Source organism: Acanthaster planci, linkage group LG01 (genome assembly GCF_054643075.1).
Source record: "Acanthaster planci isolate LZ-2023a linkage group LG01, COTS_SCS, whole genome shotgun sequence".
In the NCBI taxonomy this organism is placed as follows: domain Eukaryota; kingdom Metazoa; phylum Echinodermata; class Asteroidea; order Valvatida; family Acanthasteridae; genus Acanthaster; species Acanthaster planci.
In genome coordinates this window covers 20,709,909-20,737,771 of record NC_141777.1, presented here as the reverse complement: position 1 = coordinate 20,737,771, position 27,863 = coordinate 20,709,909, and the positions used below count along the sequence as shown (strand labels likewise).

Below are 27,863 nucleotides of genomic sequence, written 5' to 3'. Positions count from 1 at the left end.
CTTCTGGATCCACGGCTGCATAGCCACCAGGTTTTTTTTTTTTTGTAATTGTTTAATCGAATAACACTATTAACGGAGCTTCCCCCACAGAGGATTTTAAGTCACGCTACTTTTGACGGTCATCGTTCAATACGGGCGTTTCACAATAGTGCGCCTTCAAGATTTTGCAACTCGTGGGCCAATCACAATGCACGAACTCTATCGACCCAATGCGCATTTGGAAAGGGTCGACAAATTTTGTGTGTTGTGATTGGCCAACGCGTTTCAAACTCTTGGAGGCGCACTATTGTGAATCGCCCGTATTTACAAAAATATGCGCGGAAACGCTCGACTCTTTGAAGTCTCCCAGTTTTCTGGCGTAGGTAAAATAGAAATACATGTACGCAGATTCGAAAATTAAAAGGTACGCGCTTCTACGGACATGCGTAGTGCGCTGCCTAAAAGGTAGTCTTGGTTCAAAGACGTTACTATTCTGTGAAAGCTTTAACGCAGTAAATTCGCCAGTAAACAGAGGGTGCTGTGTGACGGACGAGGTCTGTATTCGCTGTAGCTTTGGTCGGGTTCGGGCGGCCTATTCTTGACACGGGTTTCTTGTTCTCGCGCTCGAACGGCGGGAACACAACTCAAGAACACTGTTCCGAAAAAGGATCACACACCACCTCCTCGTCAGTGTTTACAGGAACACACGGAAAACTCGTGAGATTTTGGTTTTTGAACAGCTGCAAAAGTATAGAGAGATGGCTTCCAAAGCCATAGACCATGGGAAGTTTTGCAAAATTAACATTACATGTAATTATTTTCCGTAACACAGAAATGAATGTTCCTGTTTATGTAGAAAAGAATTCAGCCCATCCAAACATTAACTCTCGAATAACCTAGCCTACATGGACGCCGCCAGTTGCTTGTTACTAACTACCGGCGATAATCGGTTGTTTAAATTTGTTCCCGGCGTTCGAGCAGCCGACCCACGAACAACAAATGAAGCTGTTACAGGAACAAGCCGCCCGAACTCAGCCTATGGGTACAGTCCACTAATTCAAGCCCCATTGAAAGCAGTGTAAAATCAGCTCTGTTCAGGGCCCAATAACATGGATAGCAACATCCCTGAAATTTCTGAAACACAAATGAAATTCTTGTCTGGTCACTGATCTCTCAATTTCTTTTCAATTTTTTGTAGATTAACCAATTACATTTTTAATTATTCCCACAAAACAAAATCACCTCCAAAAAGTGATTTTTTTCCGAAGTCTGATTGCAGCCATTTTTTAAGTGGCAACCCTCAACTTTTTCGGCACTTAGGACCATTTTTCAACCGTAGTTTTAGCCATTCTGCTCTCATCATATATGAAAGCTCAAAGACCCAGGGAGTTGATCCCAGCAACGATTTAAACAATCTCACCATTTTGGGGGCCAAACAATCTCCTTTTTCAAAATATACTGTGGGGTGGCACTTTTAATGCTAATTGAGCTGGCCAGAAATTCTCACTTGAATTACAGGTCTGCACCCCTATGCGCACGATATTCTTGCACAATCTGCCGTCACAAAGCGCCCTCTGTTGACAGGCAAATTAACTGCGTAAACACAGATATTAATTACATGTATTAGTAACGTCTTGGCCGCGGCCACCCACAGCGCAACCGCCCTCCCATAATTTCACATACACCTTCGGAGTGCAAAAAGGACTGGAAGCTAGTCTACTACAATTCGTCTGCGCGGAATTCGCTTGAGGTTGCACTACACAAAATACGCACCCATAGAAAACAGTGCAAACTCGGACCGAAATAGCGCCTCCTGTTGACCCTCGTGAAGAGGTTGGCTTCCGGTTTTTTTACTGGAAATTCAAGATTATGGCCAGAAAATCACTTTTCGTTGCAATTTCATGGGGGCTAGCAACAAAAAAAATTTTATTCGCCTTTCAAGGAAGATACCCCCCAAACAGCAGTAAAACTAGGCGCTCATTTCTGAATGTAGCCACCCGCCTCTATCCAAAATAGGCCCGCAATTTGGGGCTTTTTATGAAAAAAATACCCCGAACTGGAAACTATCAGTCCCAAATTCGAGATTTATAGAAATATTTCTGATGATGGCTTCTGGTTTTGTATGTCTTATTGTGAAAACTCGTGGGATCACAAAATAATAATGAGCTCGCGCGCAGAAATACAACTACTTGGGAGAATGCACCCCTGAGTCCAAACTAGTTTCCGCCTCAAATGTTCCCATTACTGAACAGCATCGGGATGTCCGGCAACCAGTCTGCCTCGATTCGCCGCGGGAATTTGACGTCTACTACTATACTACTACTGCGCCTTCGGCGATCAGCAAATTTTCGGTGGCTGTTGGGAAGTCGGTCCAACAAAGTTCAATGTCTGTCATTGTCTGTCAGTATTCTGCTTAGCCTTTTGATTCCTCTACCGCTGCAGCATTGGAGGAACATACAGGAAGCAAGGTGTCCTGAAAATTTTGCCTGGTAGTCATGGAGCTCGTGGGCCTAACGTTCGGCTTTTTTGGGAGGAGGGGAGTTAGGTCATGGATGTATCATGTAGGCCTGTTTGACTATGACGAATCGGTCCCTGCCATGCCTGTCCCTGGCGCTACAGGCAATTTCAGAGCACCCACATGACTCTTGCGCAAATTCACTGTAGGCCTATGCACTCCCAAGTTGATTATCTGGATTTTGAATTCAAACATGTCAAAAGGCAAACCATTTTCAGGATGGAGTAGGCCTAGGCTTAGGCCTAACGTTAGGCCTGGTAGTAGTAGGCCCTACCTAGTACTAGTAGCCTAGTACAATAAACTTTTCTAAGACACAAGATTGCCCTGAATCTAGGCTAGGCCTACTTCGAAAACTCAAAGTCACCACTGTCATGTGTCCACATTACTCTGAACCAGTGTAGTTAACATGGAGTTGTAATGCCGAGGGTTAATCTAGATAATTTTTGGGGTGAATGATCACAGCTTGAAAAGTGTTTTTTTATTACATTTTCCTGTGACAGCAAACTTGAGGTATCTGTAGGCTACAGCTTTTAAAAAGGGTGTAACAAGGGTTTCAGAGCAGGAAACAATTTTTTTAGAAAAACTGAGATTTTTACTCACCAGTCGTTCACTTCCACCCGACGATTTTACCATTCATGCTCTTTGTGTTTATCACATTGCACATGCATTGGGCTGGCCAGTGGCCAAGCTTGCTGCGCATCTTGGTTAGACCATTTTCAGTGGTGGGAGTATGGCATCTGTACTTGTTTTCATTGTGCAACTGTCTTTACATGTACCTGTAAGCTGATGCCATTGGGACTGGTGACGTGCCCTGTAGCTGTGACAGATTGCCAGATCTGTCACAGCTACAGATCACCTCCAAAATGGTCGAACCAAGATTTGAGAGACGATCATTTGTCAACCACTGGTCAGTTCTCCTTGATATCCCATGCACAAAATGCATCCCCGGTACCAGGCAGTGTATATGTACATATACATGTACATGTAGTAATGAAGGCCATGATACTGAAACTGCATTTCTGTTTCCTTTTGTTTAGGCCATGATAGCGGCCAGTGAACCGCATGAGTTCATTCCGTTTGGCCGTCAGTTCAGCAGGGGCCAGTCGAACCGCATGGCCCAGCCTACCCACCAGCAAATGGATACTGGGGGGTTAGGCCTAGATTTGGACCTTCCCATCTCGGCCATGAGGGAGGTCAATATCAACGATTCCTCTCAGGTACATGTGCTTGTACTGAACTTGATAACTTCGAATGACACTCTACCAGCTTATATAAAGCATGCTGCAATATTTGTGTTGTGCATGCTCTTGATTGCTTTGGCCTTCACCTTTCTCTGTAATGGAAGAGAAAATGTAGCTCCATAAGATGGATGTCCCATTTATGCTTCAAGATAGCTCTGAGTTTCCACAGTTTAGATGTGTACATAGTATACATGTATAAGGTTTGGGAAGGGCTGCTCTAACCATTCTGTGAGTGCTTTGACCTTCACTTGAATACACACTGTACAATATTCAGGCATGCAACTTTTTCTCAGATCAGCTGATTTCCTCGTTTTTAACTTCACACTTGTCCCATTAGGAATTGAAAAACACTGTTCAAAATGTTGGAAATATTGGAGTTTCCTCATTTTTTGTTTTGTCAAAGTTGCATGCCTGAATTTGAAGAGCTGTTGTTGAAGGATTATGGGAGTTCTGAACATATTCATCCGTTTTACTTAGATTTGTGATTGACTCTTTACCACACCTTATCCAAGGATATACATGTAGTACATGTATCTATAAGTACATGTATGTCACCTGTCTCGCACAAGAAACTGAGGGACGATATGGGGTGACTTACCAGTGTGCTCTCTACACCACGTGTTAGTGTTGACCTTGAATCACCAGGTGATTCCAATGAGAGCTGAAAGAAGTCAGTGGCAGGGGTCAAAATTAACGGTCCACTAGCCCGAGGCCAGTAGAAAAGTCGGCAGACCAGCTGATTTAATAAAAATCTTAAGTCTTTTCTGTCTTCACAAACATTTTTCAATAACGTTTTCTCAAGTTAAAATGCCTTATTCTACATGTCTCCCTACTTAAATGTGCAATTTTTGAAAAAAAACCTGTTATTTTCACAAGTTTCCATTCACGTTTCACTGTCGCAGTGGCGAAAACGTGCGCTAAAGGTCATTGCATTAAACGAAGCTGCTCTGGTTCCAGCCGCACCATGCCCGTGCAAAAGAATACGTAATAGAAATGTAGGAACCATAACCAGTCTGTCATGTCCACTTTACATCGGCTGTACACGTTACGGATGCAATCCTAAGGCTGCAGGTCGAAAAGACATTGATTTTGCAAGAGCTTTTCTGCAAGTTAATTCACAGAACTTGGTCTCTTATTTATGTATTTTCTGCATTCATGAGTTTGATTTGAGGTTGTTCTGCTCGTGGCGCAAGGTTTATTGCCCGCTGGTCTGAATGCATTACACATTTTTATCACGCAATACATCCACTTTGTTGACCAGTTTGTCATCGCGATTGCCTGAGTAGCACTGTGTGAATTGTCAATAATTTTCTTGTGAATTGCTGAATGTAGAAATTTTTACATAAAGACAGATGTTAATCACTTTTTGAGACAGTTTTGGAAGCTGTCATCCCAATTGATGTCATTCAATCAGCACAAAAATTTGCCCCCAACCCCCCCCCCCAAAATTTCCAACCTACCGACCCCATTTTTAGAGGTATAGCACAGCTAATTTTTTGGCCTAATAAAAGACTGTGTATTGCAGTAGGCCCAAGTTGTAACCATAGTAATCGTGGATTCCGAGAAATCTTGGGAAAGTGTTGATCCAATTCGGGCAAGCAATTTTGCAGTTGCGTGTGCAGTTCTAGTAGGACCACCAACTCTCAGCAGGACCAGTGGAAATTTTGAAGTACCGGTCCTGCTGGCTACCAGGAAAAAGGTTAATTTCAACCCCTGCAGTGGTAACACCAATTAGCGGTGCTGTGGTGGGGCAGAGTATAAAATACATATGTATCAGTTCATTTAATTTGTCCATTCCTCCCCTGGTGGGAAACCATGATGCTTGTGTCAACAGCCAGGAGATTTCATCATGTTTCCTCGCAGGACAAAAGGATGATATGATGGACAGTGAAAAAAGCAAACTTCTGCATTCATTGGACATTTTTGCCAGACATTTAAAGAATTCAGGAATGTTAAATGTACTGAATGAGTAGACGTCATTACATGAAGCAATTTGTTTGGTGGACTCAAGTTGATGATGAATTCTTGTGTTGTCAGTGTGACTGTAGAAGTTATGCTTTGCTGGTGTCTCCATGGTGTCTCAGAGGCTCTTTGTTTTTGTTTTAATTAGGTCACAATGAATACAGAAAAGGTTTGCTTGAGCTCGTCAACATGCTAGCTGTCACTGATTTTGGAAACAACAGATGAAAAAAATTTGTACAGCTGGACTGAACTCGGTTTTGTTGATAATTTCTTCAGAAGGAGAGTTGGCACATTTTGCAAAATCTGAAGACCGACAGTGAGAACCCAGACTATGACGAGGAGATATACATCAAGGGCATGACAGTGGTGTGGAGCAGAGGCTGCCAGTCCCAGGCCAGACTGGTGCAGAAATCCTTCCAGCTGGACGCTGCAATAATCAAGGTAACCAAAGTCCAAACCACCAATCAGCAACACAGAAAGCCACAAGGATGGCACTGGACCTAGTGGTTTTCAAATTGCAGACACGCACAGTCCTGTAACCCATTTTTTTGCAAAATTTGTTTTTCTTTTATATGTTTACATTGAAATCTTTTTAAGTGAATGTGGGTGATTGACAGTGCATGGCAACATCAATTGGGGCCATTGCATTTAGGCAAAGTTAGGATCAGTTCACAAAATAGTGTGACTTTAGTGCCTAAAACTTGAATGCATGAACTAGACATTTTAACTGCTGTGATTTCATTGAGGTTGGAGTTTTGTGTCGACCTGTAATTATCTCAGACTTCTGCATGCGTCTGTCTTTGTATGGATTCACATGACAGATTTTGGGCAGCAAGTTATACAACATGCAAAATGTCAGCGAAATTGGAAAGGGGCTTCTTTAAGCCAAATGGTCAGAATGCAGGAAACTGTAAATTGTCCCTATTCTTAAAAAGCTGCTTTCCGCACAGAAATAGGCACAAGAAAAATTATCTGTATTGTTTGTTTTTGGATAATTCTTGGGTGAGAATGAATTAGGGATACCCAAGAAAAGTGATGAAAACAAACTTAAAATCCTAACCATATTAATTTGGTGTATTAGAAACAAAAAGGGCTTTCCAGATTGTGTGTCGTGTGAGCAGGACACAAGTGAATAACCAAATTTGAACTTGACAAATTCAAGCAGTCATTATAAACACAACTGTCATTGCCTTAATACATGCAATCACGTCTACAGGCAGATAGGGTGACGTTCAGGCTGCAAGACACCAAAGGAGACCCCCTGGAGGAGAGAGCTAGTCACACAGGTGCGAATCACCCATGCAGATGGTTTTTGTAACCCTCATTCCCTAATTTAACATGTTCCACTGGGAATTAATTACTTAATAAAAACCTTCCTTTGAAAAATATCTATCAAAGTCTTGACATTCATGAATTACATGTTCTTCTTTATGAACTTGGAGCAGGCCCTATGCAAAATGAGAACAGTAGAGCTCTTACCTGTCCATATGTACGTTTTTTACCGAATTTAGAAAATTATTGTAGTGTGAGTTTTGGGTTAGTTTGGATTTCGGGATGGTTTAAAATGTCAAAAAAATCAATATCAAATGGTTAATATTCTGTTGTTTGCACCTTATCTTTAAGCTCCTCATCCTGAAATGCCAATATAAATGTACAGTGAATTGTCTTGCTTGATAGAATTATCAGTGTATTTGGGGAAGTGTCACTTCGAAAGAAAATTGAGACAATAAACATGTACATGTGTAAATTCAACATTTCTATCACATAACCTGTTCATTTCAGTCCACAACTAATTGAGTATGGCTACATGTAGATGCTTTTCCAAACGTAAGAAAAGGGCATAGAGGGATCCCAATATGACGCTTTTAGAGTCAATCTGTGCATGTCTGCATTTGAAAAAGAGGCTGTATATGTTAGCTTCAATCCTTTTACGATCAGACAATGGAAAGTCAGGAGTCAAGACACAAAATACATAAAGGAATGTTAAATTAAGACTTTCCAGGCTTCAACTTTTTGTGGAAGAGTCTTTCAGAATGACTCGACACGTAAAATCAAAATAAAAAATAACGGCAATTTACCGCAAACTAACATACTTGCGATGGTCGTGTATCTTGTGTAGTGGGCGTGGTTTAAACTGAAGTGGCGCCACACTTACGAACCAGATACTGCATGTATTTTGTTGACTCCGCAGGCGCGCGCGACAAAGCTCAACACACACAGCCTCAGTTTCGATGCGGATATGCGCAGACGGAGCTAATGTGAAATCCCTCTATTGCAGCGTGCTGTTTCGATGCTTCCTGAATGGTATTCTCCACAAAGAAAATTAGCTGAGGTGTTTGGGGAACCATTTTCTTGACCAATCTTTCGCCACATGACAGAGCCAGTGACAGCCAACCTGGGTGAGATGGTGTGCTGTTTTTGTCTTTTCTTTAGGAGAAGCAGTGCCAAGCATCTGTATCACCCAGGCTGCTGTCCTTAACATCTTCACTGAGGAAGGAGATAAGTTCACAGCTTCGCTCCCCTTCCAGGTACACAGTCTCATTCCCTGTGCCTCGTAAACATTCAAATGAGTATTGGAATCAAATGAGTATTGGAATATGGGAATCCTGATTCCCTATCTAAATTCCTGATTTAGAAGGGCATTGTACTTTTTGATGGCACTGGATCTTGCCACTTAGATGTAGTTTGGCTCCCAAATTGCCAGCTTTGCTAATGCTGCAGTATGGTCATGGGGAACCTGACTTCTTGCTTTATTGCACGCCAGATGTGTAAAAGATATGGTGTACCACAGCACAGTTGATGCTACATCACATTTTTTACGAAATGTGAGGCACTCAGAAACCAAAGTGTTTTACATCTTTAGAGGTTTTGGGCAACATTTTCACTGCCCATTCCCCTGGCCCCTGTCAGTGGTGAAAAGATCAGTTTTGTTCAGGGCTACTACTGTGGACATGCTACCTATATGCTTAGTAGGCACGTACAATTCCTATTGTTATTGAAGGGGACCATCAAGAATGTCTAGTAGTGATATCGCCATGACCACTCGTATGGCATATGTACATGTAGGTCAACTCACAGTTTGCTTGTGATTTTTGAAATTTAATCAACTTCCATTCAGCACCACTTTCCCGCATGTGCTTTAGCTCTGCAGGGCAAATTTGCCACAGGACAATTGGAAAGGTGAATGGATTGGGTGGGTCAACACCAAAAACTGTCATCCTACATGCACCTTTTTTGTAGGAGAGAGGGACAGGCCACAAGTAAATGACTCATTTATGAAATACTCGGAGTAACATATGCATCTGTTTTCGATCGTATTCCATTTTCATTCAGGTTTCTTGTTCATGGAGCATAGAACAGGGATTGCTGCTGGAGAGATCTGTATCCAGCCAGGAAATAAGCAGTCCAAAAAGGTCTGTTGTATTATGTTGAATGTTATTTATATGAAATCATTGAAGATAGTAGAATAAACCATGTGGGGTACTTCTACTGGAGTCTGTAAAACTGGCGATTTTAAAGGAACTTTTGTGAGAAAATGCTTATGCAGTTGATGATAGAATACTCCATTGGATTTTAGTTACTGCAGTTATCATTCCATTGGCTATATTTCATATTGTGGAAAAAAAATCAATAGCAGGGAAGTGCATTTTCAATGGTCAAATGGAGATGGTGTAATTTGACAGATTGACCAAGGGTGTTGTTTACCTTCTTTCATTTAAGATATTATTCGGCAGTCCCATTTTTGTGGGTTTTACCTCTGTGTATCCTACCTTTTAGCTATGGGAGTTATGTCATGGTGTACATTTTGCTTCAAATGTACAGTTCAGAACCATTTTGATTAGATATATGCAAACCCCATGTGCTAAAAATGCCTTGTTTATTGAAAGTGGTTTCTAACACAAATTTTGTTATTGGATATCTGCAGAGATTCCGAATGCCTGCCAACTTTTTTCAGTCTTCAGCATCCCTTAGACGAACCTGCACCGATTGTATGCAAAACAGGAGGTAGGTACACTAAATTTCACCCCCAAATCAACTAACATTTCAACAAAAAGGTATTTTGTTTGTGTGTTGTACTCTAATCTTGTTTGAAAGTGTGAACAACCAAATTCATGCAGAGAATGGCAAACATGACAAAATTAGATTTGCCAGATATCTAATGCCACCTGTTACGTACTCCCATCAAGACTGGGTATTTTCGACATTCAAAAAATTCAGCCAGTGACCAATGTGCTTTTTCAGTTGCAAGTGTTTCCATTTTAATTTGCCTTTCAGGGAGTGAATCAATGCATTTCAAGTATGAGTTTATCATAATATACAAATTTATGAAAGGAGATGCACCCATATTGTTTATACTGCCCAGATGTCTTGAGATTTACCCTTAGAAGTGCTAGTTGCTTGCGATTGTTGACGCAGATGTTTTGATGGTGTACATGTAGTTGGCCCAAAAAAGTGGGCCACATGGAATGAATGTGTTTAAATGTGTGTCAGCCTTTACTATATTGGTTGCAGAACTTCTATTTCACAGTGTTTTCTTTTTTCATAAAAGATTTCCTTTCATTATAATGTGTTACTTACTTTGCAGGAGTAGGAAGCACAAAGATATGCTTCATGACCGACTACTCTCAGCAGGTCATTTTCACGGCCTCTGACCCCTCCCTGGTAATGACCTTTGACTCGGGGATGGGCTTGCACACATTGTGGTTACTGAGATACGCTACTGCTGAGGTGAGTGCGTGTCAGATTTTCAAGTTCTCACGTGGACGTTGTACAAACAAATGTTTTTCGGGACTCTTTGGCTAGAAACCCTGGTGATTGCAGCAACATGCAACTTTTAAAGTAACAAGCACTCCTCAGCGACAAGCCTGCTCAGTTTATTCAAGATTTGGTTCATAGAACTCAAGGCCCTTTGCCTTGGAATTGGCTGTCACTGTTCTCCTGTCGACTTCTAAGTGTCAGAAAGTCTCTCATATGAACAGGGACAGACAATTTATGATAAGCATCCACTCTGTTTACTTGCGGAAACTGTGATTTTAAAATAGCAAGATATTTTTCGTACTCTAACTCAGAGTTACAATGGTTCTTACTTATGACATTCCTTTATAGAAATCATCTTGACTAATTGTACAACTTTAGGGGATCATTTTGTATCAAAGTATTAGTCCGCCATTGTATCTAACAATATTTTGAATCAAATGCATAGCAGTTTCTAGAAACGCAAAAACAAGTACATGTACATTATTATGAAGGTAAAGCTGTTCGTTCTAAATGCCTGCAACAGTGCAAGACTTTTGGCAATAATTGAGTAGAGACCAAATGCTTAGAACTATTATTAAAACTCAAGGTCTCTCAAATGTCATACTATTTTGGTTTTGTTAGGATGGACTTGCCCACATCTAATAATTTGGGGCTTGTACAGTCCAGCCTGGTGTCACAAATGCCACCAGTAAAATGAGTCAAAAGTTGCCAGTGCCACTTATGAGTTTAAGTTTGTACATATGTGACCCACTCTGCAAAAAGGTATATTAAGTCATGCAATGCAAACTTGCCTAATGGCCCATTCCATGTGTCGAGGGTTAAAATATTTGGAAATATTTTGAGGCCAGTTGCTTGACCAGAAAGCCTCTGTTGCTAAGGAAAACCAGGAGAGTGTCTGTTGTGTCCACAAGTTTGCATAGCGCCCTCTCTGTTGCTAAGGAAAACCAGGAGAGTGTCTGTTGTGTCCACAAGTTTGCATAGCGCCCTCTTTGGGTTGACATGGAAAATGAATGACGTAATGTAACATGGAGGTTGTGAGATGAATACATGAGAAGAGTTCTGACTGAGCAGAAGTGCCTTGCGTTCCATTTCGTGAGTTTGTTTAATAGGCTAATATACAACAGTGTCTAATTTAATTTGTATGTTTCTGTTCATTATGTTTAAAGGGCGTTATCTCAAAAAGCATGTGTGATAAAATGAAATTATATGAATATGCAAATGGAAAATAACTCCAAAAAGCAAAATGCCTCTGGGATGAATTATGTATTAAATGAAAGCTTAGGATGTGAGAAATTTGATTATATACATAACTCAAATTCCCAAAAATGTGACAGAATACACCTTTTTGCAGAGCTGGTCACAAGTATGGAAAGAGAAAACTGAGATCGTCATATTGGTATGTCAATCAGTTTGGTATCCTCATGGAAATCGACATTATGTGTGTGAAACATGTTGCGGGCTTCAATTCCTATTGCTTGGCATTGTGCAAGATTCTTTTATTGAGGCCTTTAACTCATAGGTGGCTCTTACAACTTGTAACTCATTTTCACAGAGGGTCACGTATGCTCCACTGATCCCTACACACTGGATGGGCAGCTCAGCAGTAACTGCCTATGTGTGAATTGAAGTGACCTAGCAGCCATCTTGGGATATACAATGGCCTCCAACTTGGGTCCATACACTAAGTGCATTCATGCACGACGCTAAAGATAGTGAGCTTGAAACTGCCATTGTATTGAATAGACTAAGATGGCTGCGCACTAGCTTCAATTCGTAGAGTAGAGCTGCCTGTCCAGTGTATAACGATCAGTGGTATGCTCACATGCACTCTTGGGTCACGTATGCTTTCAGATTTCAGCTCTTAGTTTCGCATTCGTATGTGTTAAGTTTCTCTTTTGTTTGGTTCCCTCTTTTCGTCCCCCTCCCCCAACAGGAAATCTGCGTGGCCTCCAAGAGTCTGGACTTGAACGCCACTGCCAACCCAGCCCAGACTCCACGCCACAGCTACAGCTCAGGCACCCTAGCTGGCCTGAGCTCCCAGTCCCGCCTCAGCCTGTCTAGCCTGTCTCCTCTTGGTGGTGGGGCAGCTTCTCCAGCCTACCGGGGACTGCCTGGCCGGACGTTGGCCTCCCCGTTGGTGTTCTCTCGGCCACAGAGCCCGGCCTTGTCCGTCATGGCAGCTCTTAGGTATTCACTACTTGTGCACTTTTGAACATGTATTATGGAAAATGCGCATTATAAATTAATTACTATTATTTAATGTTAACAGCAGAAAAAAGCAGAGTGTTTACTCAGGGCTTACCAGTGAGCTAATTTGTATAAACTAGGCTGACCTTGGCATATTGCTGTTCTTAAATGACCTCCGATGGTCTTCATGTTGAGCATTCACCATTTGAAAATGGAACTGGCTCATTGTGGAGCAAAGTTTTCTCACAAAATTTCTTTGATCTGCTTGTCCCCTTAGCGCCTTGTAACACAACATTGCACTTGGCTTTGGCATGGGTTGTAGAAAAATGTCTGTTTCCTTTTCCTTCTGTTAATAATCTCTTTGTGCCATTTCTGCTTTGAAAAATCAAATGTCTGAAAAATAATTCATGGAATACGAATTCAAGAGACATTCCACTACTTTCAGTACAGGTCAAGTTTATCTACGTGTTATGTTCAAATGTGAAAAATCAGGTCCTGGCTCTTTTATATATTTCTAACCAAGTCATTTTTTTTACGAGGTAATCTGCACTAAGCTTAGCACCCACTTGATTGCTTTGTATGCACTGCAGTGCCCCTTACTTGCACCTATTCTTTTACCGGTACACTTGGGATTGGTCTTCAAAGATCTGAAATTGAATGAGGAAATTCAATGGTGTCAGTTATGGCTTACATGGATGTGACTTAGCACATGTTGAACTAAGCTTTTTGCTACAGATAGTGTTTGTCTAAGCAGATGTGAAATAAAACCACAAAGCTTAATTGCACAATGATCAGTTGATCACAATACAGTTGTCTGTGCTCAAAATTATTCATACCCTATAACAACCCTATGCTATAACAAAAAGCAAAGAATAAAGCTGCGTCATTCTGCTGTCCTTTCATTGACAACTATACCATGTTTCTTTCAATGTGGACTCCAAAATCATTAAAGGTATGTCCTTGAGCATTAAGCTGAGGTCTTGCCAAAATTACAAGCCCAACTGCATTCCTCTTTCTCAAGAATTATTGCAACATACAGCAGCAAAGCAATTAAATTTGAAAGGTAGAACTTGGTCATTGACCATTGCATAGTGATATGTGAAGGAAATTCTGTAACACTGACGAAGGGTTAGGCCAAGGGCTAGCGTATCCACGTATTGAAAAAATGACAGTGTGCTTCATGGTTTTGTTCTCACTTCAAAAATTTGATGAACACTTCGTTTGGGCTGTACTGTTGAGTGAATGCATTTTTCCTGCAGTCGTACACAGTCTCCAGCCACTAGCGCCCTGTACAGCCCAGCCTCCAGCATGATGTCCCCGGCCAGGACCGGCTGGTCCCCTGCTGGCATGTCCATGGCCTCCTTCCTGAATACCACCTGTGGTGAGGTCATCGAGCCCTTGGCGCCTGACTTGTGCCTGGAGCACTGCTGGACTGAACCGCCCACAAGCAACAGGTGAGATCATGGCTGTGGTCCATACTGAGACTGTGAACTGGCTTCTAACATGTATTTTGTAAAATGAAGAATAAAGCCAGCTGTTAGCGCCAAACTTTTCTGCAGGTTGAAGAAAAGACCTTTAGTGTTCAGCTAGTCCAGTTTAATTTCTGAATGAATAATTTCTGAGTGTTAATTGATTGCTTTTGCCGTTGTAAAATAAAATAGAGATCAGATTTTCTAGGCTCGCTTTGCCAAACGATGAAGTGATGTCAGGCTTGTTGTTCGATGTACTTCTCTATTTTGTTATATTGCATGCTTTCTCTGGTTTAATTATAAGGTTTTGAAGTACTATTTAAGACTTTGGGAGGTGGAATGAAGTTACAACTGTACGGGACCAATCCCATAATCTGTCACTCATTGGATTACTGTACAGCTTTTGAGTTTAGAGGGTAACAGTTACATGTACATTCTTGAACTTTCAAGGGACATTTGTTTTGAATGACAATCATAGTGCTTGCAACCAGTGGTTGGCAAACCTTAGCTGGAAGTTTGTACAGCAAACAAATAATTAATTCAACACTAATGGTATGAGTGTGCAAGGCTGAAAAAAAAGCTGTTGCCAATCAAGTGTGTGCTTTCTGCAAAGTTTGAACACCTTATAAATTGGCAGTCTGTTTTGGGGAACAAATGAAAGGTCATAGTTTCAGGTCTTGTCTGGCCACTGCTGCTATTGATAGTTGATGCCATAGAGCAGCCAGCAAGTAATTGCGTGTCTGTCACTCCACCAACAGGGAGGGAGTTCTTGGCAAAGCCACAAGAGTGTTCCTGACGACAGATATCTGCCAGCAGCACTTTCTGTGCTACCTACTGCAGCACCGTAACCAGCTCAAGTGTGTCAAGTTTGGCCAGAGTAACGACCAGTCACAGCTCATCTTTGGCACCATCGCGACCCTCATGGTCAAAGATGCTGTGCCTCTGAAGGTTAAAAATACTATATATTAAATGTGGAGCGTAATGAATCAAAACAAAAGTGATGGAAAGGTTTATTTTTCAGAAATGATGTGGTATTTGGTGTACAAGCACATTCACTAGGGCAATACTTGCCCTTTGAGTGAGAATTGTGAAGTGAAGCCCATGCACGAATTTCCTCATGAGCATTTTTAGCTCATCGAGGTGAATAGATTTTTGTACTTAACTAGGTCCCAGGAAGCAATATGTGCTTAGCATCACTTTGACTACAGGGGTTAAATCATTTCTGATTCACGCCAGCACTCAAGCGTTTTTGTTATCAGACAAAGGTACTACAGGTAACTTGGTTGCACAAGTTCTGCACTATTTGCATACGAAGACTAGTACTTGAACATGGCTTGCCTGCACTGAGCATACCACATTTTGCCATCCTCTTTTTCTAATTTGAAACCGACTGACTTGCGTACTAAACAGAGGTGTGAGAATTCCGGTTTTTAGCTAATTTCAGCTTTTGTTTGTTTAGACATTCACCCCAAATTTCAGCTTTTTTGTACACGTGGACTGTAAAAAGTATGGCAACGTTTCAAATTTCGGCTTTTTGCTAGCCGCTTTCATTTTTAATTTTAAGTGGTCGCTCACACTCCTGTTTAAGTTGATTACCGGAGCTTGTCAAAGTGAAACAGATTAACGTGGCAACCAAAATCAGAAGCACCCCATTCACAGTTCAGGTTGTGTGCATGAGTGAAAAATGCCTCTTAAAATAGTCAAATGGTGAAAACTTTTTAAAATGCACACATGCTTCAAGTAACGAATTTGCGTGTAATGCATCTGAGTTTGGAGCCACTGCTGTTACAGCGTCTCAGATTAGACTACAGATCAGAAGGCAGTTTAGTTTGGGGGGAAAATCCATCTCATTTTGATAATTCCCAGCCTTGACTTTATCCATGGCCCATTGTGTTTCATTTACAGAGTCTGGATATGATGGTGGTGCTTGATCTCAGCAACAGCTTGATGCTCTACACCGGTCTCACCAAGGTATAATTGTTTAAACCAGTTACATTTATAGAGAGCTATCTGTGTTTCTTTTGACAATGTTGGACTACTTTGATTTTGCCTGGGGTTCAGATTCGAATAGCTTCTTATGTGATATGAATGAACAAATCCCATATGATTGGCATTAAAGCTCCTTGGGAGTCTGGGGCATCCAATATTAACTCGTGTTTTTTGGCTGTTGATTAGAGAGATTGATGCTGAAAATACAGTTGACAGGTGCCCTCTCTGGTCAAATTACAGTGTATTAACACTAACAGTGAGGAGTACACAGGGATTCTGATTCAGAGGCAGGGCTGTGTACATTCCATCAAGAGCAAGTCATGCTTGCTTTGCGCCGCATTCTTGTTTGTGCCAGTGCACACCTGCGAGGTTTATTCTGCTGGCTTTTGTAATTAGACACCAGGGTTCTGTTCTGTCCCCAGTCCACAACAAATATCCCTGGATCCACTAAACGATGTTTGTTGAGGTGGCCATTAGGGTGTTGTGAACAGCAGAACACATGTACAGTTTTGTACAGTGTATTGGAATTTGAGTATCAACAGAGAACAATTCAGCAAAAGTATCATTATGTCAGACTTCTTCATATCAAAGTTATAATGTGCATTCCAGAAGCTTCACACATTTTCAGAGATATTTAAGACTTTAGGTTTTGCAAGTTGGACACCAGAGTTGTGAATTTTTCACAGCACCTGACATGCTGTGTACTAAAAAAAGCTAGATTGGTATTTGGTATTGTCATACATTGCTTAACTTGCTCAAGCCAATTCAAGCATGTACCCGTAACACTTGCTCTCTGCTTATTTTTCTGCCCTCCAACACCTTTTAACAGATCGGTAAGGTACACGTGCCTGGCATTCTCCCTTCGTTGTCTTCCAGCTTGCCCCGCCCAAGCACTCCACTCGATAGCCCTGCCCCAATGACATCTTCCCGACCTTCCAGCAGTGCCCAGGTCATCATGGATGAGGTAATGGCCCAGTTTGTCCTCAGTCCTCCCGTCTAGTTTTATCTATTTTCTTATTTTTTTCCTTATTCCTTTGTGATTCCAAGGCCTCTTATGTTACATGTACCTGAAAGCTGATATGGTAATTGAGATATACATATATTCTTCTGACTACCAAATGTTTAAGCTCCTTGAATTGAGTTTTTTTTTCTATCATTGATGTTTTGCTATGGGGAGAGTTTGGTGGGGGGATAGAGATCCCCCCCCACCAACCTCTAGAGAGGTTCCAATCCCATTTATTGCAGTTCTGGTAATCAGTGTTTACCGTGTAATGCAGACTAGCTTGGACCCCCTCTGCAAATAAAAACCCACCGACTAGTACATATTAGAATGAAGATCGAGGTCATTGTGGACAAAGTATTACGACAACCTTTGTTTTTAAGCGGATCCAGAACCAGGAGGTCAGGGTTATGATTTTCAACAGGGAAACGACTGGTCACAATGTTTGGCCAAAGCTAAAATTCCAGCCAGTTGGTAGACAAGTACAATACTGCATTTGTATGTCAGCAGCAGCCTCCGAGTGCAATTGACAGTAATAATGTAATACCTGATACACAAGGACAGCAAGGAACTGCTTTGCAGGAATATTTAATTACAGAAATACATGTACATATAGTTTTTAAATAAAGTTACACAAGTCAAGCGGCATGTAAATTTCAACAACTTGCTTGAGTGCCCCTGCATTGTCAGAAAGTTTCTTTTAAGGTGTGTTGGATGTGCACATACTTCTGCAGGTCAGCACTGAAATGGGATCACTGAAGTAAGGTCCAACTACCACAATGACTGCCTATTTATCAGTGCAAAGTGACAAGAAATGAAACTGACAGAATGCTTGGGGGCATGTGATGAGAGGAGGTTATATTAAACAAGTTTAGTCTCCAGGCTTTTGTCTTTTTTTGTAAAGTTATGTCTTCGAGAATATATGAAAAGAAACGATACATTAGATTACTGCCACTGTAGTGAAGATGAACGGCTGTCAATGTATCAACCTTTCCAAGCCCTCCCTTAGGACGTTAGGGTCTCCCATACCCGAAGTCCCTCCCTGACCGACAGCTTCAGGGTCACCTTTACCCGAAGTCCCCCAACCCCCCACCGCCACAGTATGTCTACCGTACCTGGGCCCCACCTCCCACCAACTCTAGAGCATCCTACAGTCTGCCAACATCAAAGTACATCATTCAGCACCCAACAAGCTGCAGGCTGCACTTCACACCCACAAGGACAAGCACCCACCCAGCAGTCAACTTCATTTAACAAAATTTTTACATGAGCTCTAAAAGGTCAAAGAAAGGTTATACCTTACACTCGTCTGATCACCATTAGAATGTGGCATGGCAGCATGGAACTCATGTAAAATCAGACAGCAATTGAGAGAATGAAAGTGTGTGAGTGTTAGTGTGTCCAGTCAGAAGTGCTGTGATATCAAAGTTCTTTGCCTAATTCTGTGGAGCTTTGAAGCAGGAAACATTTCAAAGTGAATAAAATCTTGAGCCAGCAGAAACAAAAATGTTTAAAGTGGCAGAAAGCTGGACTCAATGAACATTTAACACTGCACTCATCAAGTTTCTCTAGGTAACAGCTCCATGGTCGGCCCATTGGTCTCATTTCCCAGGTCGTGATGCTGTCCCCAGTGCCAGGTTTCCTCGGGGATTTGGGTGCCAAGCTGCAGGAGTCGGCCTGCAGCGATGAGTTCCCATTCCACCCTGGTGGCACCAGCAGCACTGGCCCCACCAGGCACATAGTCGGTTTGAGGGACCCCGTGACCAATCGGTTCACCTTGGTAAGGAAACTGGAAGTAACGTCATAAGCTACTGGCCATCTTACCACTCAGCATTGTGAAGGCACCCAGCATTGTGCCAGATACTATGTAGACTAATCTCACACACCCTTTCAGGGGTGAGATTTCTTGTCAGAAGAATTGAAAAGATGTACAAGATATATTAACTATGTAAAAAGTGTTACATGCCACAGAGTTTTAACTCATTGCATATACATGTTCATGTCAAACGTGTATTGTGACAAGCCAAAAATAATGTGATGATATATAGCACAAATAATTGTGTGGTTTATATGGAAACAATGTAGCAATTCTTTTCATGTTTTGGAATGACTACTTATATTTAAAAGTATACAGAAATTGGGGGATGGTTATTTTTGATAAAGAAGAAAGCCTCGGTATTTTATATGTACTTGTAGGAACTCACTGGAGGGACTATGCTTCGCATGAGCATACCTGAAATTGCATCATCCCCAGTTGGTAAGCAGTGTTCACTTCACCACCTGCAGATTAGTTTTATGAAATTGTTTATTGCAATTTTCCTTGTTGACAAATTGTTCATTATTTTGAAAAAATGCAAATAAATAGCTGGACGAAATATTGAATAATGCAGCAACCAACTGATTTTGCACAGCATGTGTGGTTATTGTTCATAGAATAAACTGTTCTTATGTTTTGTTTCAGTGCAAAAGTGTTTTAATGCCATCAAGTACGTATTGCCTCGTGATGGTGCCATGCAGGTTGTAGCGAGGTGGTACATCACCCACAATGCACCTGGTGGTCCCAGTACCCAATCAGAATGGCTGGTGTTTGCCAAGTGCCTCTTGGGAATGATGGGATACAACATTGAGAAGCTGGCCATCTTTCAGCAGGTGGGATAATCATTTGAAAGGGTGCTGGGATTACTATAGCTGTAGTGGATTACACACTTACTGATTAACACATGTAGGTCAGTCCCTACTCAACCTGAAAGGGAATGCAGACACAGATTTGATGCTATAAAGCATTTGCATTAGAATCGGCCAAAGTGTAAACATGCTCCATTTTCATGGTCTGAATATTTGCCACGATGTTACAAATTTGTGATTGCATTTACTTCTGTATCAGGGAGCCAACCAAACAGCTTCCTTAGTCATGCAGTGCCAAGAATGCACACCGGTACAGTCCTTTGGGCTGTTAACCACGTACCCATGTAAAAGACTATTTCATAAAATACTGCCAGGCCTAAGCACGCATGTTACACTTTATGATCATACAAGTTCGGTGTAACAACTATGTGTGTCTCAGCTTTCATTTAATATGTGTGGCACAAATAATCAAGATAATTGTTTGGAAAAATATAGTGTTGAAAAGCTGATGACCCAAACCTAATTTGTTTCATTCTTGTTTCCAGCAAGAAACTGATCCCCTGACATCACCTGAGGTTGCAACCAAGAAACACAAAACTTCAGGATTAGATGAGGTAGGCTGTTTTTTAAAAGTTGTTTTGTTCAGTAAGAAAGACCTGATAGTGACACATGATGGATATTTTTGGTTCAAATGCAAAAGGTGTTACTCAGTGTAAGATTCCATTTTGTTACTATGAGAATACACCCATTAAATATTGCAGCAGATGAGCAGATTTACAAAGAGCAACGTTAAAGGGTTTTAAATCCGTATTGAACTTTTGAATATGACAAATGAACATTCTGCTCCTGGCAATATTCTATTTGCCTCTTACTTGGGGGATTTAGGTGATCATTAGTTGCCTACAGTTATGACATACCGGTAATTTAAAGATGGTGACATGAATGAGGCAGTTTTGCCCTTCAAACTTTGACATTTACCTCATTTCTAACGGTGCTCTTGTTAACTTACATCTTTAAACTTTTTTCAAAGGACTGGGAATATCTACTAGGCTCTAATTACCACCATGTAGCCTGTTCCACTCTCCTTGAGCCAATTTGTGGAGCACAGCCTCATGCTGCCAGTATCCTCGGAGACAAGAGCCAGGCTAAAATTGACACCGGTGCCCCACTGTTCAAAGACATACCAACAGTTGTCTTTGCCCTGCATCTTATTTACGAGGCAAGTCTGCAGATCTCAATGTCCCCGCAGACCCACACACAAGTATCCTCTTAACTGTGGAAATGATCTAGCCAAATCTTTTCGTCATTCCCTTGTCTAGCGTTGATATGTTGTGATCTGGAAGTTCTGCCTGTGGCTAGCAGTAACACAAATGTCTGTTAGCAGTGGCTGCTTACATTGTACCTGTCAGGGTTTGACACCACTGATATGTCTTTTGGCACACCTGAACACTCCCACAAAATGGCCATCATGTTGTTCTTTCTTCTCTCAAGGAACTCAAGCTCACCAGGTTTCATGCAGACAGTGCACAGGACTTGGCAACCATTCTTTACCAAATAACCAGGTTGGAAATATCAGCAACGTTATCCATTTATTTGCTTCATTAAGTGCATTGAGCCTGTCTGGAATCCATCAATTTTTCAATATCAACAACGGCCCAGTGTTCTAAAGATGGAAGTGCAGTACAAGTCAGAGGCAAATCGAAAACAATTACTCTAAAAAAGGAAGTTCTGGAATACCGTCCGTACAACATTCCAGATGTAATTAATAGACGATGTGTGACTGTGTACGTTAAACATTGCCGTTTTTGTAAAGATCTTCCATAAAAGTTTTTCTTTGATAATTTTATGCCTTATTGATATAATTACTTTGAAATAGCTGTGTATGGTTTTAATTGTGTTGTAAAGTTTGTGTTTTGTTGCTAAATGTTACTCCTAGAAATTGAGAATTTGATATTGGACCCATTTTTGTTAATGTAGATCTTGATTTTTGTTCCTCAGTGACTTGAATTGGACTGCATATGTAGACTACTACTACCGTAACCACCCTGATCTCCACCACATTGTAAGCCAACAGGTCAGCCAGATAAGTCCCGGTAAGAATTTCAGTTGGCATCTGTGGTTCAGCTTTTCAGTGAAATTGTTGGTGTCCGACGGAATTTTGTTTTGTCTCACAGTTACTCTTAAAAGCGCTCACTTCCTTGTTGGCCTTTCCCCCTTTTTTTGTTTAGAGTTGTGTGCCCAGATCCAGCAGCCTGCCTATTTCACTCCTAACCCTCCTAGTATGTACCACTGGTTGCGTGGGCTACTTATGGATATACCTCAAGAACCGTACCCATACATCGATGGTATTTGCACTGTCTCTCACAAGATAATGATGGTAAGGTTGCCTTCCCATCTTTCTGCTCATTGCATTTCATAATAACTTGCCAAGTAAACAATGATAGAATTCAGCAACGATTGTGTTATTTATTTCTGTTTCAGCTTTACTCCCTGTACCTGAGTCAAGACTTCTCTAAGACAAGTTTCAGAAGACTCTCAGTGGCAGGTAGGAGAGAACAAAATTCATTTATCAAAATTAAGTCCAAGAATGAGTTCTGCTTCTGTCCTACTCGAGAGTTCCTAATATTTTCACCATTCCTGAGGGGTTTTTTTTGGCATGTTTTGAGAATGAAAGAAAAGAAATGGACTGAATGAACGGAAGGAGCAAACATACAAAAAAAACTCTCATCAGCCTTTGGACATGAAATACAGTTGTGTAATTGGTTTCCATAGGTCTGCAACATATAAGCCAACTTCAAATTCTTTAGACTGACTCCTTTTATTTTTTCCATTATCAATTGTGATAAGTAAGTTTTGTTTGTTGGATACATTGAAACAATATTTTGCAAAGAGTATAGACACGGTTGTTCCTGCTTTACACCATGAACAATAACTGTAATGGAATGGCCAGGAGCCACTGAAGTTTTCTGTGAACCATCACCTGTGCATAGGCCAGTTGATATGCCTGATGTTTGATGGTGAAATGTGTTTATTGTTTACTTTTTGCAAAAACAGGATTTGAATTTACTTATACCATGAGCCAGTTTAGAATGTATTCCTTTCATTTAAGGACAGCTCCAAACGTCTGCATCCCATATGCAGCAGAACTTTAGCTCTCAAAGACATTAATGGTTTTCAATACTCAATTGTTTGGCATCTGGTTGAGAACACCCGCAAGAAGTCTTACATTATCACTAGTTTTTATGATGATTGTATAATTAAAGACAGCAATTTCATCCTGACCAACCAATGCCATTTGAAACCTGTATGTGATCAGAAGCACAAAATAGGTGGAAAAAATATCCTCTAGTGTTTTAGTTTAATTAAGTACTGTGAAAGGTTGTTGTTAGCTTTTGAGACTCTGCATAGGTGTCAAAAAGGACATTGGATGTTCACTTTGTCATTGACAGACAGGGCATCCAAGTTTAGTTGCGGAATATTTATGCTTTTACATATTTACACTAAAAGATGGCCAAAATCGACCACATGTACAATTTGTCCAAAACATCCATAAGGCCCAATCTATTGGAGTTAGTTACCATTTGTATGTCATTGTTGAAGTCAAGTAGTTCCCAAATACTCACAGGCTGCTCATGAAGGATTACAGCAAAGATGATGTTAAAAGTGATTGTACTCCTGAAACTTTGTACAATAATTTGTTGAAAAGTGCTCAGGAAGTACTCTACTACAGCACAGCTGTGCATCTCACTCTCTTACAGGCCAACCCTGCAAGCTATCGGACACTGCAACCAGACTTCATGACTTCAGCCAGGCCCACCAGGACCTGAGCAGCACTGAGCAGACCGTACTCTTCATGACAGACATCGGCTTCACCCTGAAGGATCTGGAGGCCCTCCCACTGGGTATAGCCCTCCCACTCTCAGAAGCTATCTACCATTGCCGGGAGAAACCACCCTGCAATTGGCCTGAGGCTGCTTACACACTGGTCAAGCGGCAGGACCTGTCTGCCCAGGCCAGGCTGCCCAGGGGAAAAAAGAGGAGATACATGGTAGGTAGGAGAATTGCCATCGGAGATCAGTCTGTAACTGCAACCCTTTGAAGGTTTGACCCCTTAGAGAATAGTCACTCACTTGAACCACTTGGTGGTCTTAGCCCTAAAAGATCAGTTTCTCAGTTGAAGCCATTGATGGTCTTTTTCCTTCGGGATCAGCTTCTCACTTGAGATCTCACCTTAGAGATCAGTTTTTCACTTGAACCCCTGGATGGTTTGATCCCTCAACGATCAGTCTCTTACTTAAAACCCTCGGTTGTTTGATCTTAAAGAGGTCAGTTTTCACTTGGAGTTTGGTTTAGTCCCTCAGAGATTAGATTCTCAGTTTAACATCTTGATGGTTTTGTCTCTTGGACTGCAGGTGCTCACTTAAACACCTTGGTGGTTTGTTCCTTCTGAGATCAGTTACACTTTTCAACCCCTCGATGCTTTGGTCCCTTGGAGTTAGTGTCTCACTCGAAACCCCTTGATCGTCTACACCCTTGAAAATCAGTCTCTCAACTGAAGTTTTTGACAATTTAGTCCCTTGGATATCAGTTTGTCACTGAAACCACTGTGGTGAAATCCCTTTAAAGATGGGTCACTCACTGAAACCCTTGGGTGGTTAGATCCACCTGACAATACAAAACATTTGCCACTTGGATGCACAATGTTTAAGTGGTTTATTGTTTATCAATAGAAAAGAAACTTTAGTGACAACATGTAAAATCTTGGTGAAGCAATTTGTGAGCGAAAGTGTGCACCATTAGAATGAATATATAAAAAAGAGATAACCACAAAAACGTTGCTAATGTGGATCGAGGTGGTTTTGATTTATATATACACAATATGTATATCTGTATTATGACTCCATGAAATCAGGAACTTTCATTAGCTTGAAATTCGAATGACTTGAATTTCTTATCCATTCCCGAGGGATAAGTTATCAAGATCTTACTTTACTTTTTTATGCCTAGATGTGAAGCTCAGCCTCGTCCCACCTTGGCATTTTTACATTAGTCTAGAGTCAAATCCAATACCAAGTACGTTTTGCATGGCTTTGCCATTTCCTATGTAGGCCCAAGGTTCTTTATCAGCTACATGTACATGTATGGCATTTGGTTTGGCCACCCTGAGCGACACACTTCCTTGCCGTCCCATGTATCTCTCAATGTTAAAACTTTTGTGTTGCAGGAAGCATCTTCTGACAAGGAGTCCAAGCAGGAGGATGATGGGATGGGCCACTTGGACCAAGAGCTATTGCGTCTGCGCTTCCCAGATGACCTTAGGGTGCAAGAGGTGCGGCGTCTGCTCCAGTCCTCCAAGCCAGTCCGCATTGCCCTGGTCCAAAAGCCTGAAGTCAGGTAGCTTGAATGGGTTGAGACATGTAGAAGCCTTTGTATTTAGGGCATGACAGTAAAAAGACATCTTGATGTCCTCTCCAAGCCTATTGATTTGAACCTGAGAGGTCATAGGTCAAGTTACTGTGGCCAAAAGAATAGAAGTTCCACTGTAACTTGAGAAGGATTTGGCATTTCAGCTAAATTGTGAATTGTTCTTGATAAATTCCAGAAGCCTTGTGATTTTGGTCTGATAGGCCAATGTGGTTGGTTAAACCAATAGAAATAGTTTTCCTACCATAACCTGAGAAGAATTTGGTATGGAAATATTCCAAGTTAATTTGGGTTATTTTGGTGTCTTCCATAAACCGTTTTTTAACCCCAAAGGTCAAGGCCATTATTCAGAAAACAATGAGGATGGTTTTTCCAGCGGAAACGGTTTTTGTTTTTAATCGCAAATAAAGATCATAGGTTTATAAGCCTTGGTTTTGCAATACTTAAGCATTTGTTGACACATCATTTTTGTTTTTCAATTGATTTTCATTCACAGTGATCATGAGTTCATTGAAGAGCAAGAAATGAGATTGTTGGTGGTGTCACAGAGAACCATGGCCCTGCCAATTGGAAGGTGAGCTGCGTTAATGCCAAATTTTGTCAATAAACTAGAAACTCTTACAGAGTTAAAGGAAAGTCTCTGATATCCATATTTATTGTTATACTTTAATGGTGCAGTACCATTCATAATTTTATATTTTCTCTGAAGTGTTTTCGTGCTGGGTAAATTTATCAGAATTTAAAACATACATGCAGTGCTGTTCTTTTTCAATTCGTTGTGGTGTTTCAACTTCAATGGCAGAGATAGATTCTGTGATTACTGTTTAAAGGACAAAAAAGAATCTTAATGAAAGCTCAACTTACAGAAGGTATGATTAATGCTACGGTCATGAAATTACTGAGATCTGAGCGTGGAAAAGAAAAGTACAGATGCTCGACAAATAGTGTAACTTTATAATCTGTATAAAATACAAGAGTTCTAAACAATGCCATCAAGTTTTTATTAAGAGGTTGCTAGGCATTGTAGGGACAATAAATGACAGTGCTGACTGTTGTAGTGTATCAAGGTCCATGGCACAAACACCAGCACACCCGACCCAAGTTAAATATCTTGCAAAATGTGTCACAGAATGAAATATGGAAGAAATCACCATTTCTGATATCACTTTTTGCATTACTGTATTTAACAGGGGGATGTTTACTTTGTGCACTTCCCACCCTGTCGTCACAGAGATGTTGCCAATACCCAAGCTGAACCTCTCTGGTCGAGCTCCTCCAAGGTGAGATAAATGTAGAAATAAAGTTGTTCATGGATCATTTCGTGCCCTGTTCAGTACTTCCATTCCTGATCAGGAAGAGCCTGGCTCAGTATCTCAAAACTGCTAATCACCGAAACTTTCTAAACAAGGACAATGATTGCTGAGCAAAAGCAGGTTTCCAGCCAAATTGTTATATCTCTGTCTTGAATTCTGTATTTTTATTGGTCCATAATTATCACATGACCGGACAACAAAAAGTCCAAAATGTAATGTGGGGCCTGCGAACCAGACTATTCATTGGTACAATCAGACAATCAGGTGTTGGAGAACTGCAATTTTGAGTCGAAGGTTGAAGTTCGTTCGGAGTTCATTTCTCTGTTTAACTTCCACAACATAATATCTACTGAGCTTGGAGACATATGGAGATTTTTCCCGAAACTGATTTTTAAGACTTAAAGGTATTTCTGTTGAGAAAGACACAGCGACCGTACATGTATGACCTTTTTAACACCTGAGGCGAAGCCAAGGCCATTTTGCAGCCCAGAGAGTGTGAAAAATGCCGTATGTCACATGCACATGCCTCCACAGGAAAAAAGATAGATTTTTATAATTTTGTCCTCCTCAGGAATAATGCAATATCCTTCCTGCACATTGATGTCCCCACCAACATGAGCTCCTGGCCCTCATTCCACAACGGTGTGGCTGCTGGACTGAAGATAGCCCCTGGCTGCTCACAGGTTAAAACTGCATCATCCTATTTAAGGGTTCATACCGCGAATTTTTTTACATGCACTTTTTGTGCCACTTCATGCTCTGTTTCACTGTATGAAAACTACATGTCTTTGACATCTCTTTCGTGATGAAGTGCATTGAAAAGTTAGCTTTTTTAAACATTTGAAATACTCATGCTTTTCCAGACAATTGAAGGGCTTTTGTGATGCTGTGATATCATTCAGGAAAGACGCTGTTGATTTTATAAGCTTTTCTGTTCAATTTGTGAACTCAAAATTTACTTCTTGAAAACATTTCTGAGAAATGGATACTCCTCTGCTGATAGATATTGTCAGCACTGTATGTATATGTACTTACATGTACATGTACATAACAATGAATAACCAAATAAAAAGAAAATTAGCACAGCAAATATCAGAAATGTAGCGATTTTTAAGGAGAAAAAGTAACATAACATGGAGGCTTTTCCCCTTGAGTGTCTTCACAGTTTTGCGTATGAGTTTGTTAATTTGTATTCCCTGGAAAGACACTTGGCAGTCTGAAAACTTGAAAATTTAGAAAAAGAAACAAATCTTCACACAATTCAACTGCTTTGCCCCTAAATAAAATGTAAATATTGAGTAAGTATTTTCTATTTTGTGCAAAGAAAAGAACTTTTAAAGTTATCCTTCAGAAAGTCAGCTTCTACAATATTCACTCCAAAGTGACTGATTTTATTTCAGT

The 27,863-nt window shown here is 40.9% G+C and overlaps 1 protein-coding gene across 7 annotated transcripts in view; it reads left to right on the top strand.

Annotated features, from left to right (window-relative positions):
* The window catches only part of LOC110990305 (anaphase-promoting complex subunit 1-like), a 76,217-nt gene that overhangs the window by 4,117 nt on the left and 44,237 nt on the right, over window positions 1-27,863 (top strand). For 2 of the 7 annotated variants that reach the window (XM_087139185.1, XM_087139188.1), the window contains exons 1-27: window positions 2,281-2,447; window positions 3,532-3,711; window positions 5,974-6,138; window positions 6,914-6,983; window positions 8,131-8,225; window positions 9,031-9,110; window positions 9,623-9,702; window positions 10,283-10,425; window positions 12,389-12,642; window positions 13,902-14,096; window positions 14,870-15,059; window positions 16,017-16,082; window positions 16,930-17,064; window positions 18,713-18,880; window positions 19,297-19,357; window positions 19,562-19,749; window positions 20,271-20,339; window positions 20,756-20,944; window positions 21,217-21,287; window positions 21,724-21,818; window positions 21,954-22,102; window positions 22,207-22,270; window positions 23,484-23,773; window positions 24,950-25,119; window positions 25,646-25,723; window positions 26,340-26,429; window positions 27,034-27,145. In XM_087139185.1, coding sequence (XP_086995311.1) covers window positions 3,535-3,711; window positions 5,974-6,138; window positions 6,914-6,983; window positions 8,131-8,225; window positions 9,031-9,110; window positions 9,623-9,702; window positions 10,283-10,425; window positions 12,389-12,642; window positions 13,902-14,096; window positions 14,870-15,059; window positions 16,017-16,082; window positions 16,930-17,064; window positions 18,713-18,880; window positions 19,297-19,357; window positions 19,562-19,749; window positions 20,271-20,339; window positions 20,756-20,944; window positions 21,217-21,287; window positions 21,724-21,818; window positions 21,954-22,102; window positions 22,207-22,270; window positions 23,484-23,773; window positions 24,950-25,119; window positions 25,646-25,723; window positions 26,340-26,429; window positions 27,034-27,145 — 3,444 coding nt within the window. In that variant the 5' untranslated portion in view covers window positions 2,281-2,447; window positions 3,532-3,534. Of the gene's footprint in view, window positions 1-2,278; window positions 2,448-3,531; window positions 3,712-5,973; window positions 6,139-6,913; window positions 6,984-8,130; window positions 8,226-9,030; window positions 9,111-9,622; window positions 9,703-10,282; window positions 10,426-10,525; window positions 11,548-12,388; window positions 12,643-13,901; window positions 14,097-14,869; window positions 15,060-16,016; window positions 16,083-16,929; window positions 17,065-18,712; window positions 18,881-19,296; window positions 19,358-19,561; window positions 19,750-20,270; window positions 20,340-20,755; window positions 20,945-21,216; window positions 21,288-21,723; window positions 21,819-21,953; window positions 22,103-22,206; window positions 22,271-23,483; window positions 23,774-24,949; window positions 25,120-25,645; window positions 25,724-26,339; window positions 26,430-27,033; window positions 27,146-27,863 lie in introns of those variants that run through there. The other 5 variants (XM_087139194.1, XM_087139178.1, XM_087139192.1 and 2 more) reach the window with 5 other exon arrangements.